This window comes from Cervus canadensis, chromosome 13, assembly GCF_019320065.1.
Source record: "Cervus canadensis isolate Bull #8, Minnesota chromosome 13, ASM1932006v1, whole genome shotgun sequence".
In the NCBI taxonomy this organism is placed as follows: domain Eukaryota; kingdom Metazoa; phylum Chordata; class Mammalia; order Artiodactyla; family Cervidae; genus Cervus; species Cervus canadensis.
This window is the reverse complement of record NC_057398.1, coordinates 72,492,987-72,506,694: the sequence shown is the minus strand read 5'-3', so window position 1 is coordinate 72,506,694 and position 13,708 is coordinate 72,492,987. Positions and strand designations below refer to the sequence as shown.

Sequence of the window (13,708 nt, the reverse complement as noted above, 5' to 3'; positions counted from 1 at the left end):
ACGACAGGAATCTGAGGCTTTGAGGTCGTGGGGCTGGTGTCTGGGAGTGTCTCTGAGCCAGTGGTGAGTGCGCCTGCACCTTTCCTCAGCCAATTTGCTACCTCCTCGTGAGGGAAGGGTGGAGAGAGAGAACTCCAGTAAAGTGAAAAGTTACCAAAGGCCCATCCACTGGTGTTGGGAGGAAACACACCGCAAACACCTGCTTCTCCATACAACCATGCTATCAGGAAAAAGGTGGGGACCAGTACAAACCTGTATGTGCCTTTCTCCATTGGGGAACTGAAGTGTCAGGGGTCTAAGAGATGAGGAGAGCAGAGAATGAGGAGATCGCAGCGGGCCCGAGAGGCGTCCTACACAGAGAAGATGCAGCTAGGGGAGATGGGGACTGTGTATTCCAGGCGGAGAGACCACACAGACAGCAGACTAGAACAGAGGTGGCAAGCTATTGTCCATGGGCCAGAATCCACAAACAAAGTTTTATTGAAACTACACTCATTCTGTGATCACTGTCTGCTACCATGGCAGAGGTGAGTCGCAGCGGAGACTAGATAGACTGCAGAGCCTGAAATATTTGCTGCCTGGCCCTTTACAGAAAATCTGCTAAGCACTAGTGTAGAGACAGGAATGAACAAACCCTCTGGCACGTGGGCCAGTCCAAAGGGAGTGCTCCAGGAAAGAAATGAGATTGGCTCACGGAGGTGGGACTTTATATGCCTGGAGTAATAGCACGCATGTCTTTGGACGGGTTCGATCATTTCCAGGATGCCCCCTATTTCATTTGGCTTTACCTTTACTTCAGTCGTATGAGGCAATAAATGATTTACAGAGATGAGGACTGTTAAGTCGCTTCAGTCGTGTTTGACTCTGTGCGACCCCATCCCTGGGATTCTCCAGGCAAGAACGCTGGAGTGGGTTGCCATTTCCTTCTCCAATGCATAAAAGTGAAAGTGAAGTTGCTCAGTCATGTCTGACTCTTCACGACCCCATGGACTGCAGCCTAACAGGCTCCTCCGTCCATGGGATTTTCCAGGCAAGCGTATTGGAGTGGGCTGCCATTGCCTTCTCCGACAGAGACGAGGAAGCTAAGGCTTAAAGACACGATCCAGCTCTCTCAGGATCGCTTTGTTAGCAGTGAACACAGGCTCGTGCCCATCCTGTAGGTGTTGCCAGGCTGGAACTCAGCTCTGGGATTCCACGGTGGAGAAGACGTTCTTCTCTCACAGAACTCAGTCCAGATTGCAATGCAAGGCTCACTGCGCTGTACTTCCCAGCAGAAAGGGAGACTGTTGCTCCCCACAGAGGAACGGGGCCCTTGCAGGTTCTCGAGCGGACATTTATGATCGGTTTCGTGCGCTGGGCCGCCTGCAGGGAAGAGGCCTCAGGGTGGTGTGGGCCGTCAGGGAGCTCCAGTCTGGCTGGGAAGGAAAGCCAAGCTGGGTGGTCTACTCGGAGGTTAATGGAAGGAGATGGGATTCACGTGCAGGAGAGGATAGTGTTAGCTTTGGATGTGGGTTAGCTTTAACCTTCCTGGGGCTCTGTTTCCTCGTCTGTGAAATGAGCATAATAATTGTACACGTCTCATAAACTTCTGGTGGGAGTGAAGTCAGCTAACAGTACAGGCTAAGTGAGGAGAACAGTACCTGCACAGAGCTAGCCAGCAAATAACGGTAAGGCATCACTGTTACCATTCAGGGCTGAGATGATCAGAGAGGCCTTGACGGCTGAGGGACTTCAGACAGACAGGAGTCAGATGGTAAAGCAGTGTGCAAGAAGAGGCTGATGAGTTTAAAAACAGGGAAAGTGAAATTTCTGGCAAAAAATGTGGTTTGTGTGATTTAGGTCCAGAAAAAAAAAGGGGGACCCTGAATGTCTCTGATGGCTCCAGCACATTCTCCTCAGCCCACTCCTCACTCTGGTGGTGCCCCTCGTTGCTGGGGCTTTGTGGGGTTCCCTGTGCTCAGCGGGGGAGACTTAAAGCCACCAGCTTCAATCAGAGTCTTCTCAGCTCACGGGGTCACTTCCCAGTGACCCAAAGTAAGACTTTATATCATTAATTGAAATGCAAGATTAGCCAGTGTTTGGGTTTTTTCTTAAAGTAAAATTCAGCTTGGGGTACATCTGCTCTGAGATGGGCCCCAGACCACCAGAGGCTGGTCCTCTCTTTTTTTGGTGTAATGGGTACTTAAACTGAAAATTTGAGGATCACTGTTTCAGGACGTGTCTCTACTCTGAGGCCTAGCACCCAGCCTCTTCACCTGGCCCAATAACCCTGAGAGTTAAGAGAGGACACCGCCCTTTCCATGGCTTAGGACCTAGGAACACAAATCTGCTTTCACCAGTGCCCTGGATGTGCTGAATGCATCAGGAACAGCTCAACCATCTGCCACCCATGCCAGGAGCTTAATCAGAGCATCCATGCCAGAGACACCGAGATGCGTCAGCCTCCTAGGAGAGACGCCTTGTGGGGCCATGCCTGTATCTTTAAAACCATAACAGAGTCGATTTCCCATTCTGTCTCCATCTTGGGCCACCCCTGGAAACAAAACCATCTGTCTGGTTTCTAGCTTCGTAGCCATAGATGGAGGCAAATCTTTCACTTTGAGGACCTGAGAATTCGGCAGGTGACTAGAAAGTGGGGTCTTTGACTTACTCTCTGAAGACTGCAGACACTGGATATTGCCTTCTCGGTAAACCCTGGGGGCAGTGGATATCTGTGGGTGCCAAAGTGTTAACCCTGCAGCTGGATGGGGCCCTGCAGGCCTGAAATTGCCTGGGAGTTCTTCTCCAACACTGCTGCCCGCTAGCATCCCCGGGAGATTTTTAAAATCCTTCTGCCCAGGCTGCACCCCAGGCCACTGAAATCAGAACCTCCAGGAGGGAGCCCAGGTGTTGTTGTGTTTCTGAGGCTCCCCCGGAGGAGTCCCCGTGCAGCCAAGTTTAAGAAGCACTGGTCTAGACTTTCTGCCCTCTCTGGAATGGGGAAGGGGAGCGGACAGTCCTGGCGGTGGCTGGCTGGCTGGCTGCTTCGGGAGCTGATTCATTCAGTCCACGGGTTAGATCTTGTCTGCCAGCTCTGGGGTGGGCAGCAGCCTGGGGGTGCTGCCGTCTGATTGTGGGAGATTGAGCGTGCCGGCCAGACAGGGCTCCTGGCACTCCCGGATGGGGCGGGAAGCGGGACGGCTGTCTTCTGCATCAGTCCTGCAGAGGGTGCCCACAGCCACTTACGTCACTTCCCCAGGTTTGTGGTGGGAAGCTGGGGCTGGATGGGTTATCTGCTGACGGGAAAGAGAACAGGAAGGAAAATCTTTAGGTTAAGGCCGGTCTGACTCTTACTGTTCAAAAACAGGCTGGAATACTGGCCTTTGAAAGCCATGATGCAGCTGCCCTTTCTAACTGGGAAATGGCTGTAGCTCATTTGGAAACCACGAGAGATCTTCCAGGAGCTTCTAGAGTTTTCTCTCTATCACTTAACTCTTTTTCGTAGAGGAGCCTGAGAAGGCTGTTAAGCCCTAAGGAGCAAGAGCCTGCATGTTTCATAGCTGAACGGAGTGGAGCGTGTGTAATAATAACTGGATGCTGGCCTTTCTGACTGGAAGCTCCCAGCGGGCAGCAGGTGCACTTGGTCCCGTAGAGAGGTGCCCTGCGGGTTGGGGGCTGGGGTGAGGTCTCCAGGAACTAAGCGGGGAGGGACAAGGAATGAGATGCTTCACTGTGAGGGTCCCAGGGGAGCAAGTCGACAGCGAATGAAGACGGATGTACGGCTGACACCAGCTGCTGCTCCGCTCCAGCAGAAGGGAGTCGCCTGGGACTACTCCTCCTGGAAGGTCCTCAGTGGACTCAGGGTCCTGTCCCAGGGGTCTGAGTGGCCACATAGGAGACGGATTCCTGGAACCCTGGTGCCTCCCACCGGGAGACGGGAGTCCCTCCTTGACGTCTTCACAGGTGACATGGTGGCCCCAAGTCCTGAGGTTTCTGAGGACCCACCAGACACACCTTAGATGAACATCTCACAGGTCAGTAATGTATCGGTCTTGGTGAGGAGGCTGCTCGTCCAAGCCTCGGAGCATGGAATTTCCATGATCACCAGGGGGGCGGCAGATGAGGGCTGTCCTGGTGTGAGCACACGGTGAGAAGAGCATCATCGGGCAGACTTGACGGACTCGGTAACGGCCCCGCGCAGACGCTTACTAGCAGTGGGACCACACACGTGTTTCTCAACCTGTCTGAGCATCTGTCTGTAACCTGTAAAGTAGGAAGAGCACATTGAGTGTGTAAGAGACGGCGTGTGGACATACATTGCTCTTCTGACCAGCATCCTCAGAGAGGAGCAGACAGGCCCGCAGAAGATGCTGTGATGGAAAAAGGGTATCAGTGCGTCTCCGTGCGGAGGCCTGGGTGTGGGAGCCACACCAGCCCCCCTCGGCAGCCCAAGCTTGACGTCTCACCGGCCCTGTGGGGTTGGAAAGTGAGAGGAGGAAGTGAAGGAGTCCTGCCAAGTGTGACTGGTCTCCCACGGGCCGGTGAGACTGGCAGCTCTGCCCCGGGAACCTGGCGTGTTCAGCTGGGTGATGCTGTGATGGCAGTGTGGCTGTGAAATTCCCCAGCCAAAGCAGACAGACGCCAGCAGGTTGGTGCTGCGTGAAGGCAGCCGGGAGGAAATGATCGCCCTCGGGGTCTCGGTTTCCTCATTTGCCAAAGGAGAATCCCAACCCGCCATGGAGTCAACTGGATTTCTGAGACGGACAAATTCTAAGCCGATTTTGACTGACCTGTTTATTCCTGCAGACTGGCTCCTGCACGCTCAGCCGCACGGGAAGAGCGTGAAGACACAGCTGGAAGGGGGGGGGTGGCTGTGGACTCGAGAGAAAGTCGGGGAACTGATAGACAGATAGAGTTGCTCAGGCCCCAGAATGCTCACCTGGACTGTCTCCGCAGTGTGAAGGACACTGACCTTCTCGTCCTCAGCTTCATTCTTCCTGGAGGGGGTCTGGGGCGGGGGGTGCAGTCAGAAGAACCCGTTGTGGTGTCGTGGGAAGAACGCAGCATAACAGACGAGTCCCTTTAGCTCTGCAGACTGTGGGGCTGGAGGCACGCTCCTGACCTCTTGGGCTCGGTTGTCTCACCCATGAAATGTGGGTGATGAACTCGATCTTGCAGTTTGGTTCTGAGGACTAACTGAGACTTGCATACTGAGCACTTGGCACAGAGGAGGCTCTCAGTAACCCAGGCCAGCCCTGTGCCCCGGCAGAGAGTCATCCCCTCGGCTCTCAGAGGAGGCTGCAGCCCCCTGCTCCCACCAGGCATGCCTTCGTTTGAAAGATACGTGTGTGTGTGTGTGTGTGAATATGTGCATATGTGTGTATGTATTGTGTATGTGTGTGTATATGTGTGTGTGCATATGTGTATGTGTGTATATGTACGTGTGTGTGTGTGTGTGTGTGTATTAGTCACTCAGTTGTGTCTGACTCTTTGCGACCCCATGGACTGTAGCCCACCAGGCTCCTCTGTCCCTGGGATTTCCCAGGCAAGAATACTTGAGTGGGTTGCCATTTCCTTCTCCAGCGGATCTTCCCAACTCAGGGATCACACCCGGGTCTCCTGCGTTGCAGGCGGACTCTTTACTGCTGAGCCACGGGGAAGCCCACATATGTACTTGTGTGCAAAGCCCTGGGACCTGGGGCCTGAGCTGATGTCCGTGTGCCCTTGGCCCCCTCAGCCTGGGAGGGCTGCCGTCATCCCCCTCATCGTACGCTGGGACCACGTGTGCATGCCTCTCTCCAGCTGTATTGTTACTTCCTTGAGGAGACGACCATGGCTTGCACTTCTTTGCATCTCCCATAGCATCTGAATGCATCTTTGCTTAGCAGCCCTCAATGAGAAAAACAGCTTTGCCGATTCAGCAGATTCATACCCCCACCGCCTGTGTGCCAGGCCCTTTCACAACCGTCTTGCAACAAGCCTGAAGGGTGGGTGTTGCCCCCGTTTCACAGGCAAGGAGATTGGCACCAAGAAAGGTTTCAGCCCCTTCCTCGGGGAAGCCGGCCAGGCAGTTATCACAGCTGGCGTTTGACCTCCGATTGTTCTCAGCCTGAGTCCATCCCATTCACTCCGTGGGGCTGGTGCTCACTTACTCTTGGTTGGAGAGGCCTTTGGGCGGAAGCGGTCACTCCCTTTCTCATCCTGAGAAGCGTGTGTGATGCACGTGTCCACCCTCACGTCTGTGTCTCTTCCAGAATGACTGTAAGCCCCCCGAGGAGCCTCTGCGCCCGCCCACTCTACAGGAGATCAAGCAGAAGATTGAGAGCTACAACGCCCGGGAGAAGGACTGCCTGGGCATGAAGCTGGTGAGCGTCAGCCCCGCTCCCCGCCCCTGCCCCACCACTCACTCACAGCCCCGTCCGCTTTGGCTCCCCTCTTCCCCCTCGGAATCCTGGGGCTCCCCTCCCCGGGAGGGCGCTCCCCTCTCTGGGTCTCTGGAGCCTCCGGTCTTATGTGAGGCCAAGAACCTGGGCTGTCCGTGCTCTGGGGAAACAGATTGGGCTATAGAATGAGACCCAGATCCCGTCTCTGGCTCTTTAAGTTGAAGCTTTGGGAAACCTTAACCTTTCTGAGCCTCAGTATAAAATAGAGACATTAGTGCCCATGTGTCAAAGCACCCGTAGGCATTAAATGATATGCAGGTGACTAGGGGCCCAGGAATCCCTAGGCAAGGGGAGCAGGCAGCCCTCCTCCCCTTCTTAGTCCTTACAGCCTGTGCCTGGGGCAGCCTGTCTGACTGCAGAGCTCAGAGAGAAGGCACCAGCTTCGTGCTGGTTCAGAAAGCCCGTCTTCAGGGGAGACGCTGGAGGAGCCCTGCCCCCTGCTGGTGTTTGCTGGCAACTGGCTCTTTGGGGGCGTCAGCCGGATGGACGCCAGAAAATCCAGTTGCAGATGGACTGGGGTTTAAGTCTTGAGGTTTTTAGAGAGAGATGTAGGAGGAAATTCAGCGTCCTGGTTCCCCGAGGATCTTATCACAGAGCCTGCCTGCTCCTTGGTTTGGAGGGGACAACCAGAGAGGCCAGTCCAGACCCTGCCTCTTGGCCTGGGGACTCAGCAGAGGCAATCTCCCCGTCTGCCCGGTGGCAGGGGATTTGGGGCAGGCAGCGTGAGCCCCTGGGGAGGGGAAGCTGCAGCAGTAGCCCGGTCCTGCGGGCCTTCTCCTGCCGATCCCCGGGTCAGTAGAGGCAGGAGGGATCTCAGGGACAGGTGGTGCGGGTGTGGCTGGGATGGCACTGCGTCAGGACGTGCCTCTGCAGCCCGGGTCCTGAGTGGCGGGTGGGCGATCCGGTGAGACAGGCCCGTGCTGACCGCGCCCAACCTGCGCCCGCAGAGCGAGGACGGCAGCTACACGGGCTTCATCAAGGTGCACCTGAAGCTGCGGAGGCCAGTGACGGTGCCCGCCGGGATCCGGCCCCAGTCCATCTACGACGCCATCAAGGACGTGGACCCCGCGGCCACCACGGACAAGCGCACGTCCTTCTACCTGCCGCTCGACGCCGTCAAGCAGCTCCACATCAGCAGCTCCACCACGGTCAGCGAGGTCATCCAGGGGCTGCTCAAGAAGTTCATGGTCGTGGACAATCCCCAGAAGTTCGCGCTCTTTAAGCGGATACACAAGGATGGGCAGGGTAGGAGACAGCGCGCGCCCCCCAGAAACGATCCTTCCCGCCTCTGGCTGGGCGAGCCCGGTGGCGCTGGAGCCCAGCCTCCCGTGTGGCATCAGGTCTGCAGACGGACCCTCCCTTCACACGTGGCTGCAGGAAACCCACCCCTGGGCGTTCACTTCCTAATCTGGGGAATGGGACCACTCCCTCGAACCTTTGGGGTGATGACATGAGTGGAAACAGGCTTCCCACCCTAGCAGACACTGAAGGTACCGGTTGTTACCCTTTATTACCACCAGGCACGTTTCGTTAGGTTGAAAGGATGGCTAGAAACACCCCTGCATCCCAATCGGTCCCGGCCATCCTGAGCCCCTGCCCTTTCACTCCAAGGCGAGCCCAGCCCCTCTCTTGGTCTGCAGTGCTCTTTTTTTTTGTTGTTTTTTTTTAGTTTATTTGTCTTACTGTTATTTTGAACCTAAATCAATTAAGAATTTTTCCTTCCTCTAGGGAGGAAAATAGTTCTCTATTTGTAGACTGAGTAGGTTTTTTTTTTAATTTAAATTTATTTATTTTAATTGGAGGCTAATTAGTTTACAATATTGTGGTGGTTTTTGCCATACATTGACATGAATCCACCACGGGTGTACATGTGTTCCCCATCCTGAACCCCCCTCCCACCTCCCTCCCATCCCATCCCTCAGGGTCATCCCAGTGCACCAGCCCCAAGCACCCTGTCTCATGCATAGAACCTGGGCTGGCGATCTGTTTCACATATGGTAACATACATGTTGCAGTGCTGTTCCAGAAACTCTCCATTGCCGACTGCCCCCTCTACCTGCGCTTACTCGCCGGGCCTGACACAGACGTCCTCAGCTTCGTGCTGAAGGAGAACGAAACTGGGGAGGTGGAGGTAGGTCCGGGCGCCTCCGCCTGCTGCACAGACCCAGCTTGCCGGGTGGGCGCGGTCCTCACCCCCCAGCACGGCTGCTGAGCCGGGGCGAGTGTGGCCCAAGGTCAGTGCCGAAGTCAGGATTGTAAGCGCTCTGGGGGAGCAGGTCAGGGCCTGTGTCTGGCAAGGCCTGTGGAAAGACAGGATTCCATGTGCCTACTTCTGAACGTTCAGGGTGAAGGGTGCTGAGAACCTCCCTGTCTTCCACCCAGCATTTTGCTCCTGAGGATGTCCTGAGGCTCAGCAAGCGCCAACTCTGGGCTCCCCCCGGGCACGGGTATTGTTGAGTCAGTTGTCTCTCCCTAGTTCTTGAAAACGGACCTCGCTGCCCCACGGGAAGCGCCCGGCCTGCGGTGTGGGGTGGGGTGAACCCAGCAGGTGCTTCCCGCGTCCCGGGGTGCCTGGGGTCGCAGCAGGTGCATCTCACAGTTTGTCACACCGCCCTCGGTGCAGGCCTGGGGTTTGCAGAAGCAGTCTTGGGAGCCACTGTGGAAATTGGGGGGATCTAGGCCTGTCTTTTTCCCTCCTCCTCCAGGAAGCTCTGCTCTCCCTCCTTTTGATAGACTGGGAGGTTCTGTTGGGACAGAGTGTCCCACAGAAACTGTTTGAACGTTGCTGGCCCCATGGGAAGCTCACAGGCCTGGCGTTTAGAGGCCTGGCTTCTCGTCCAAGTTTTGCGGCTGTAAGCTCTGTGATCATGGTTCCCTCCGTGGACTTCAGTTTTCTGATTTCCCCAATGTGGAGGTTAAACCAAATAAACCTTAATATTCCTTTGTGTTCAACGAGCTTAGGAGTCCAAGTCCCTGACGCCATGGGGGCCTCAGTCCCAGGGTCAGCCGGGAGAAGCAGGACTTGCCTTCCGTCCTAAGATGCCAGGTCCCACCGGCCAGGCCCAGCCCACCAGGCCCTGCAGAGCCATGCAAGTGACTCATCTCATTATCTGCGCTGCCAGCCGCGGGAGGCGGACACCCTAATTCCACAGCATATGAGGAAACAGCTGAGCAGGGTGGAGTTCTGTGCTCAGGGTCGCATGGTGGGGCCAGGCTGACGCCCAGTCTCCTGAGTCCAAGCCCAGCTCTCCTCCAGATGTCACTCCGGGGGCTGCATGCTGGGGGACCCATTGCTGGTCAGCCCCAAAGCAGGCAGCTCCAGGTGGTCACCAGGGTCTCAGGGAGCTCCAGCATCACGGTTAGGATCTCAGCTGCTACCGAGAAATTTAAGATTTTTGATTCCCCAATAAATATGGCTTAAGTCAATAAAATACTGCATAAACCAATCAAAATAGGGCTTATGGTCTAACTCTTGGCCACGAGATGCCAGGATTTGAAATTCTGTTGCTGATATGGCATGGAGACCTCAAGCTGTGTTCATCACACCTGCCTATTCCGTAGCAAGCGGTGTGAAGGGGGAGCTGGCAGGGCCCCTCCGTCACGCGATGTCTAACCTGTCTCCTGTTCTTTCTCTCCCCCGATCTCCCTCTCGCCACCCAGTGGGACGCCTTCTCCATCCCTGAGCTCCAGAACTTCCTAACGATCCTGGAGAAAGAGGAGCAGGACAAAGTCCAACAAGTGCAGAAGAAGTACAACAAGTTTAGACAGAAACTGGAGGAAGCCTTAAGAAAATCCCAGGGCAAACCTGCCTAGCCAGTCCGGCCTCCCCTTCTCCCAAAAGCCCGCGGATTTAATTTTTATTATTAATTATTATTTTGCAACAGACACTTTCTCAGGACACGTCTGGTGGGTGCATCTGTGCCCGCCCATCAGCTCCGGATGTGGCACGGCGCCTCTGGCGACCACGTGTGCATGCAGGGGCGGGGCCTGCCCGCCGCCATCTGTGCCTCTGCACACTGCCCCGGAGCAACGCGCGCGCGTGCAAGACCGGCCGCCTCATCTCGCCATCTGCAAGCCTTCCGCAGACCAAATAGCTGCCTCTCCCTACACCAGCTGGCAAAGGAAAGAAAAGGGGTTTAGAGACATGTGTTCTTTCTCTGGCCTTTAGTCTTCTTCAATTTGTTTCTTATTTGCCATCCACAGTTCCTTTATTTATGAGTCCAGAACTGTAGCATATTCCTTTAGCAGGTCTGAGCTAAGCCCCTGAAACAGGACAATGCTCATAGAAGAATTGTCCCGGGACTTCCCTTGTGATCCAGTGGCTAAGACTCCGAGCTCCCAATGCATGGGGCCCAGGTTCGATCCCTGGTCGGGGAACTAGATCCCACATGCCTCAACTAAAACATCCCATGTGCTACAACTAAGACCCTGTGCAGTCAAATAAATACATATTTAAAAAAAAGAATTTTCCCCCACCATCCTCAGGTGCCCATTGCTCACGGGTAAGGGATGGTCATAAAGCTTCTGGCCCCAGAGGCTCGGGTCAGAAGCACCAAAGCTGAGGCTGCCTGAGCGATTTCCAGAGAAGCTGCAGCTGCCCTGGCTCTGATGGCCCAAGAGTCTGTACACGTGTAAACCCAAAGGCATTTATATCTGTGTGCATGTGGTCTTCAGCCACATCTTCCTCAACTCTTTGTTTTTAAGTTGCAATTTTGAATTTAATATTGCCCTCATCCTCACTGTTTCCCCTAAGGGGAAACCAGCCATTTAACTATTTTTAAAGTCTCCTGCTGAGTGCGGAATTCAGACAGTGGAAGCCAAAACGTGTTGCAGGTAAATGAGTCCAAGCCGTCTTCAGGCCTCCCCAACTAACGGCCAGGGGCCTGGCTGCCTCGGTTCCCCTTCGGCCTCCAGGACCACCTCCCCCCTCCCTCTGGACTCTGGGATCTCCAGGTGCTGCTGGAGGAGCTGCCTTGACTACGGAGGGGGGCCCTCCAACTCAACTGACTTGGGACTCCTTCGTGGTCTGAAGCACTGTCCACTGTGGGGCTGGCCTCCTGCTGACCTCGTGCCTTTTTGTTTTCAGAGAGGGTCAGGAACCCCGGCCTTTGCTTGAGGCTCTGCTGCTGGCTTGCTCCTGCCAGGAAGTGGAGCACGGCGGTGTGAGAGACAAGGACAGGGGAGCCTGCCCCCCAAGCATGGGGTGAGGGTCACAGAGCTTCTGCGTGTCTAAGGTCCTGGGCCCTGACTTCTTAGAAGTGAGGTCAAACCGCCTGGACAGGGCGAATCAGATTCCCGACGTCTGCATCTGTACTGGCTCCTTGCTTAGGGTCAAACTTAAAACCAGCCAAGCAATTCAAGCCAGGAGCCAGGACTGCAGAGACACTCCAGGGCAGAGGGAGGACTTGAACTTTCAAAGCGGGGCCGGTTTTCCAATCCAGCCTCTGAGAGACCCATGTCTTCGCTGTTCTCTGCCTTCCCAAGTCCTTGGGTCAGTTCAAGCCCATGCTTCTTGGTGTAGCTGCACAAGTTCCCTCCCTGAGTCCACCTCACCCCTGATCCTAGAAGGAATGCAGACCCTTCATCATGCAAACTTCTTGGTCTTCAGAGCTGCAAAAACAGGATGAGCTAAGCAGCTCAAAAAGATGTTTTCCATCATAAAAACCCCCATTATCTGCCATCTCCTGCTCAGCCTTATCACTTCCCTCCCTTAAAATCCCCTCCCTGCTGCAGGCGGGCGCAGCGCCCTCTCCTCCACGCTGCATGTCTGGAACACGACAGAAGGCACGCTGCTGCAACCGCTGTGAATGCTGCTGAGACCCCCCTCGGAAGGGGTGGCCGTTTTATTTTTGAGAAGATAAAGAAGTCCTGTACATATATACATAAGGCATATAGCTATATATAAAGATATGGGGTGTTTATGAAGTAAGAAAACTGGGGAAATTCAGACCTTATCGAAAGCACAGTTAGACCAGGGACCCGGGCTGGGGTCCGAGCCTCGGAAACAGCAGTGAGTAGGGAGTGAGTGCCCCTTCCCGCCCAGGGCGGGTGTGACTGCTGGAGTGCCTTTTGCCGTTGTGTGGTCCAATGTGTGTTCTGAGGCTTTCTTTTGAAATGTCTTTCTTATATGGGTTTTAAAAAAAAGTAATAAAAGCTTGTTGCAAAAATGATTCAGGCGAGAGATGCGTTCCTTGAACCTCCCCCTCTCCGGGAAATCTGGGAAATCTCGTGGAAATGGTGGAGCCGGGAGAGGGGTGGGGCCAGAGGAACGCACACACTTCAAGGCCAAGTCAGATTTTCTTTTGCCAACGAACAGAGGGATGAAGGCATCCTGAGAACACCTTCCAGAGGCACGAAGGCATCCTGAGAACACCTTCCAGAGGCACGGGCTGGAGGCGCTGCCACGGTGACGGGTTATTCTCCGTCTTCACAGAGAGGAAAGCAGAGGGATTCACTACAGAAAGAGCACTTTGAGGAGGGGTGGGGGGCGGTGATTCTCTGGAGCTAAGGATGATTAAACACCAGAACAGGCTACTGAGTTAAGCAATGATTCTTCTATTTCTGGAATTATTTTAAAATCGGATAGGAAGGAGTCTTTGAACTTTTGCGATCATCTCACCCGGAGGAAAGGGCTAGATGACTAAGACAGTCCTTTCACCTTAGCTCTGATGTCCATCAAAGGAGTATCTCAGTAATCGTGGTGATAACCATATAAAAGTCATTAAAAAGGAATTCTCGCCTGCCTTCCGGTATTGATCACACAGTGCCATCAGTGAGGGCCCTCAGTTCATCCGGTCTACCCATGACCTCCCTCTAGGAGAGCACCCTTGTCCAAGAGACATTCTTAAAAGTGTCCAGGAATGGGGTACAGCTGTAACATTTGCTTGCTCCAAGAGGTATATCTTTCAATAATTTTGCCAAAACCCAGAAACGAACCAGTTTTTGCATTTCACTGAAACTCATTTGGTTACAATGTGCGATTAAGTTCAAAGCTGCACATTTGACCGTGGTGTAGATTATTTGGCTTAGCACATAGAAAAAGGAATCCCTTGCACAGCCTAACACGCCCTTGCCTCCTCCCATGAACCTATGGTATTCATGAGGAGAAAAGGGAAGATGAATCAATGCAAAATGTGTCACCATTACTGGAAAAACCATCTGAAGCACGTCTTGACAGCACTGTGTCACGGCAGAATTCTGGGTCAAACCTGAAGCGTGGATGTTCATTGCAGACCTAGCCTCACCATTCACTGGCTTGTGTCTTTAGGAAGGGTGAGCAAGGCAGG

The 13,708-nt window shown here is 54.3% G+C and overlaps 1 protein-coding gene across 2 annotated transcripts in view; it reads left to right on the top strand.

Annotated features, from left to right (window-relative positions):
- The window catches only part of RASSF5 (Ras association domain family member 5), a 72,654-nt gene extending 60,062 nt beyond the window's left edge, over positions 1–12,592 (top strand). For both annotated transcript variants that reach the window (XM_043484768.1, XM_043484769.1), the window contains 4 exons: positions 6,234–6,344; positions 7,370–7,667; positions 8,438–8,553; positions 10,083–12,592. In XM_043484768.1, coding sequence (XP_043340703.1) covers positions 6,234–6,344; positions 7,370–7,667; positions 8,438–8,553; positions 10,083–10,235 — 678 coding nt within the window. In that variant the 3' untranslated portion in view covers positions 10,236–12,592. The remainder of the gene's footprint in view (positions 1–6,233; positions 6,345–7,369; positions 7,668–8,437; positions 8,554–10,082) is intronic.
- The last annotated feature ends 1,116 nt before the right edge of the window (positions 12,593–13,708 follow it).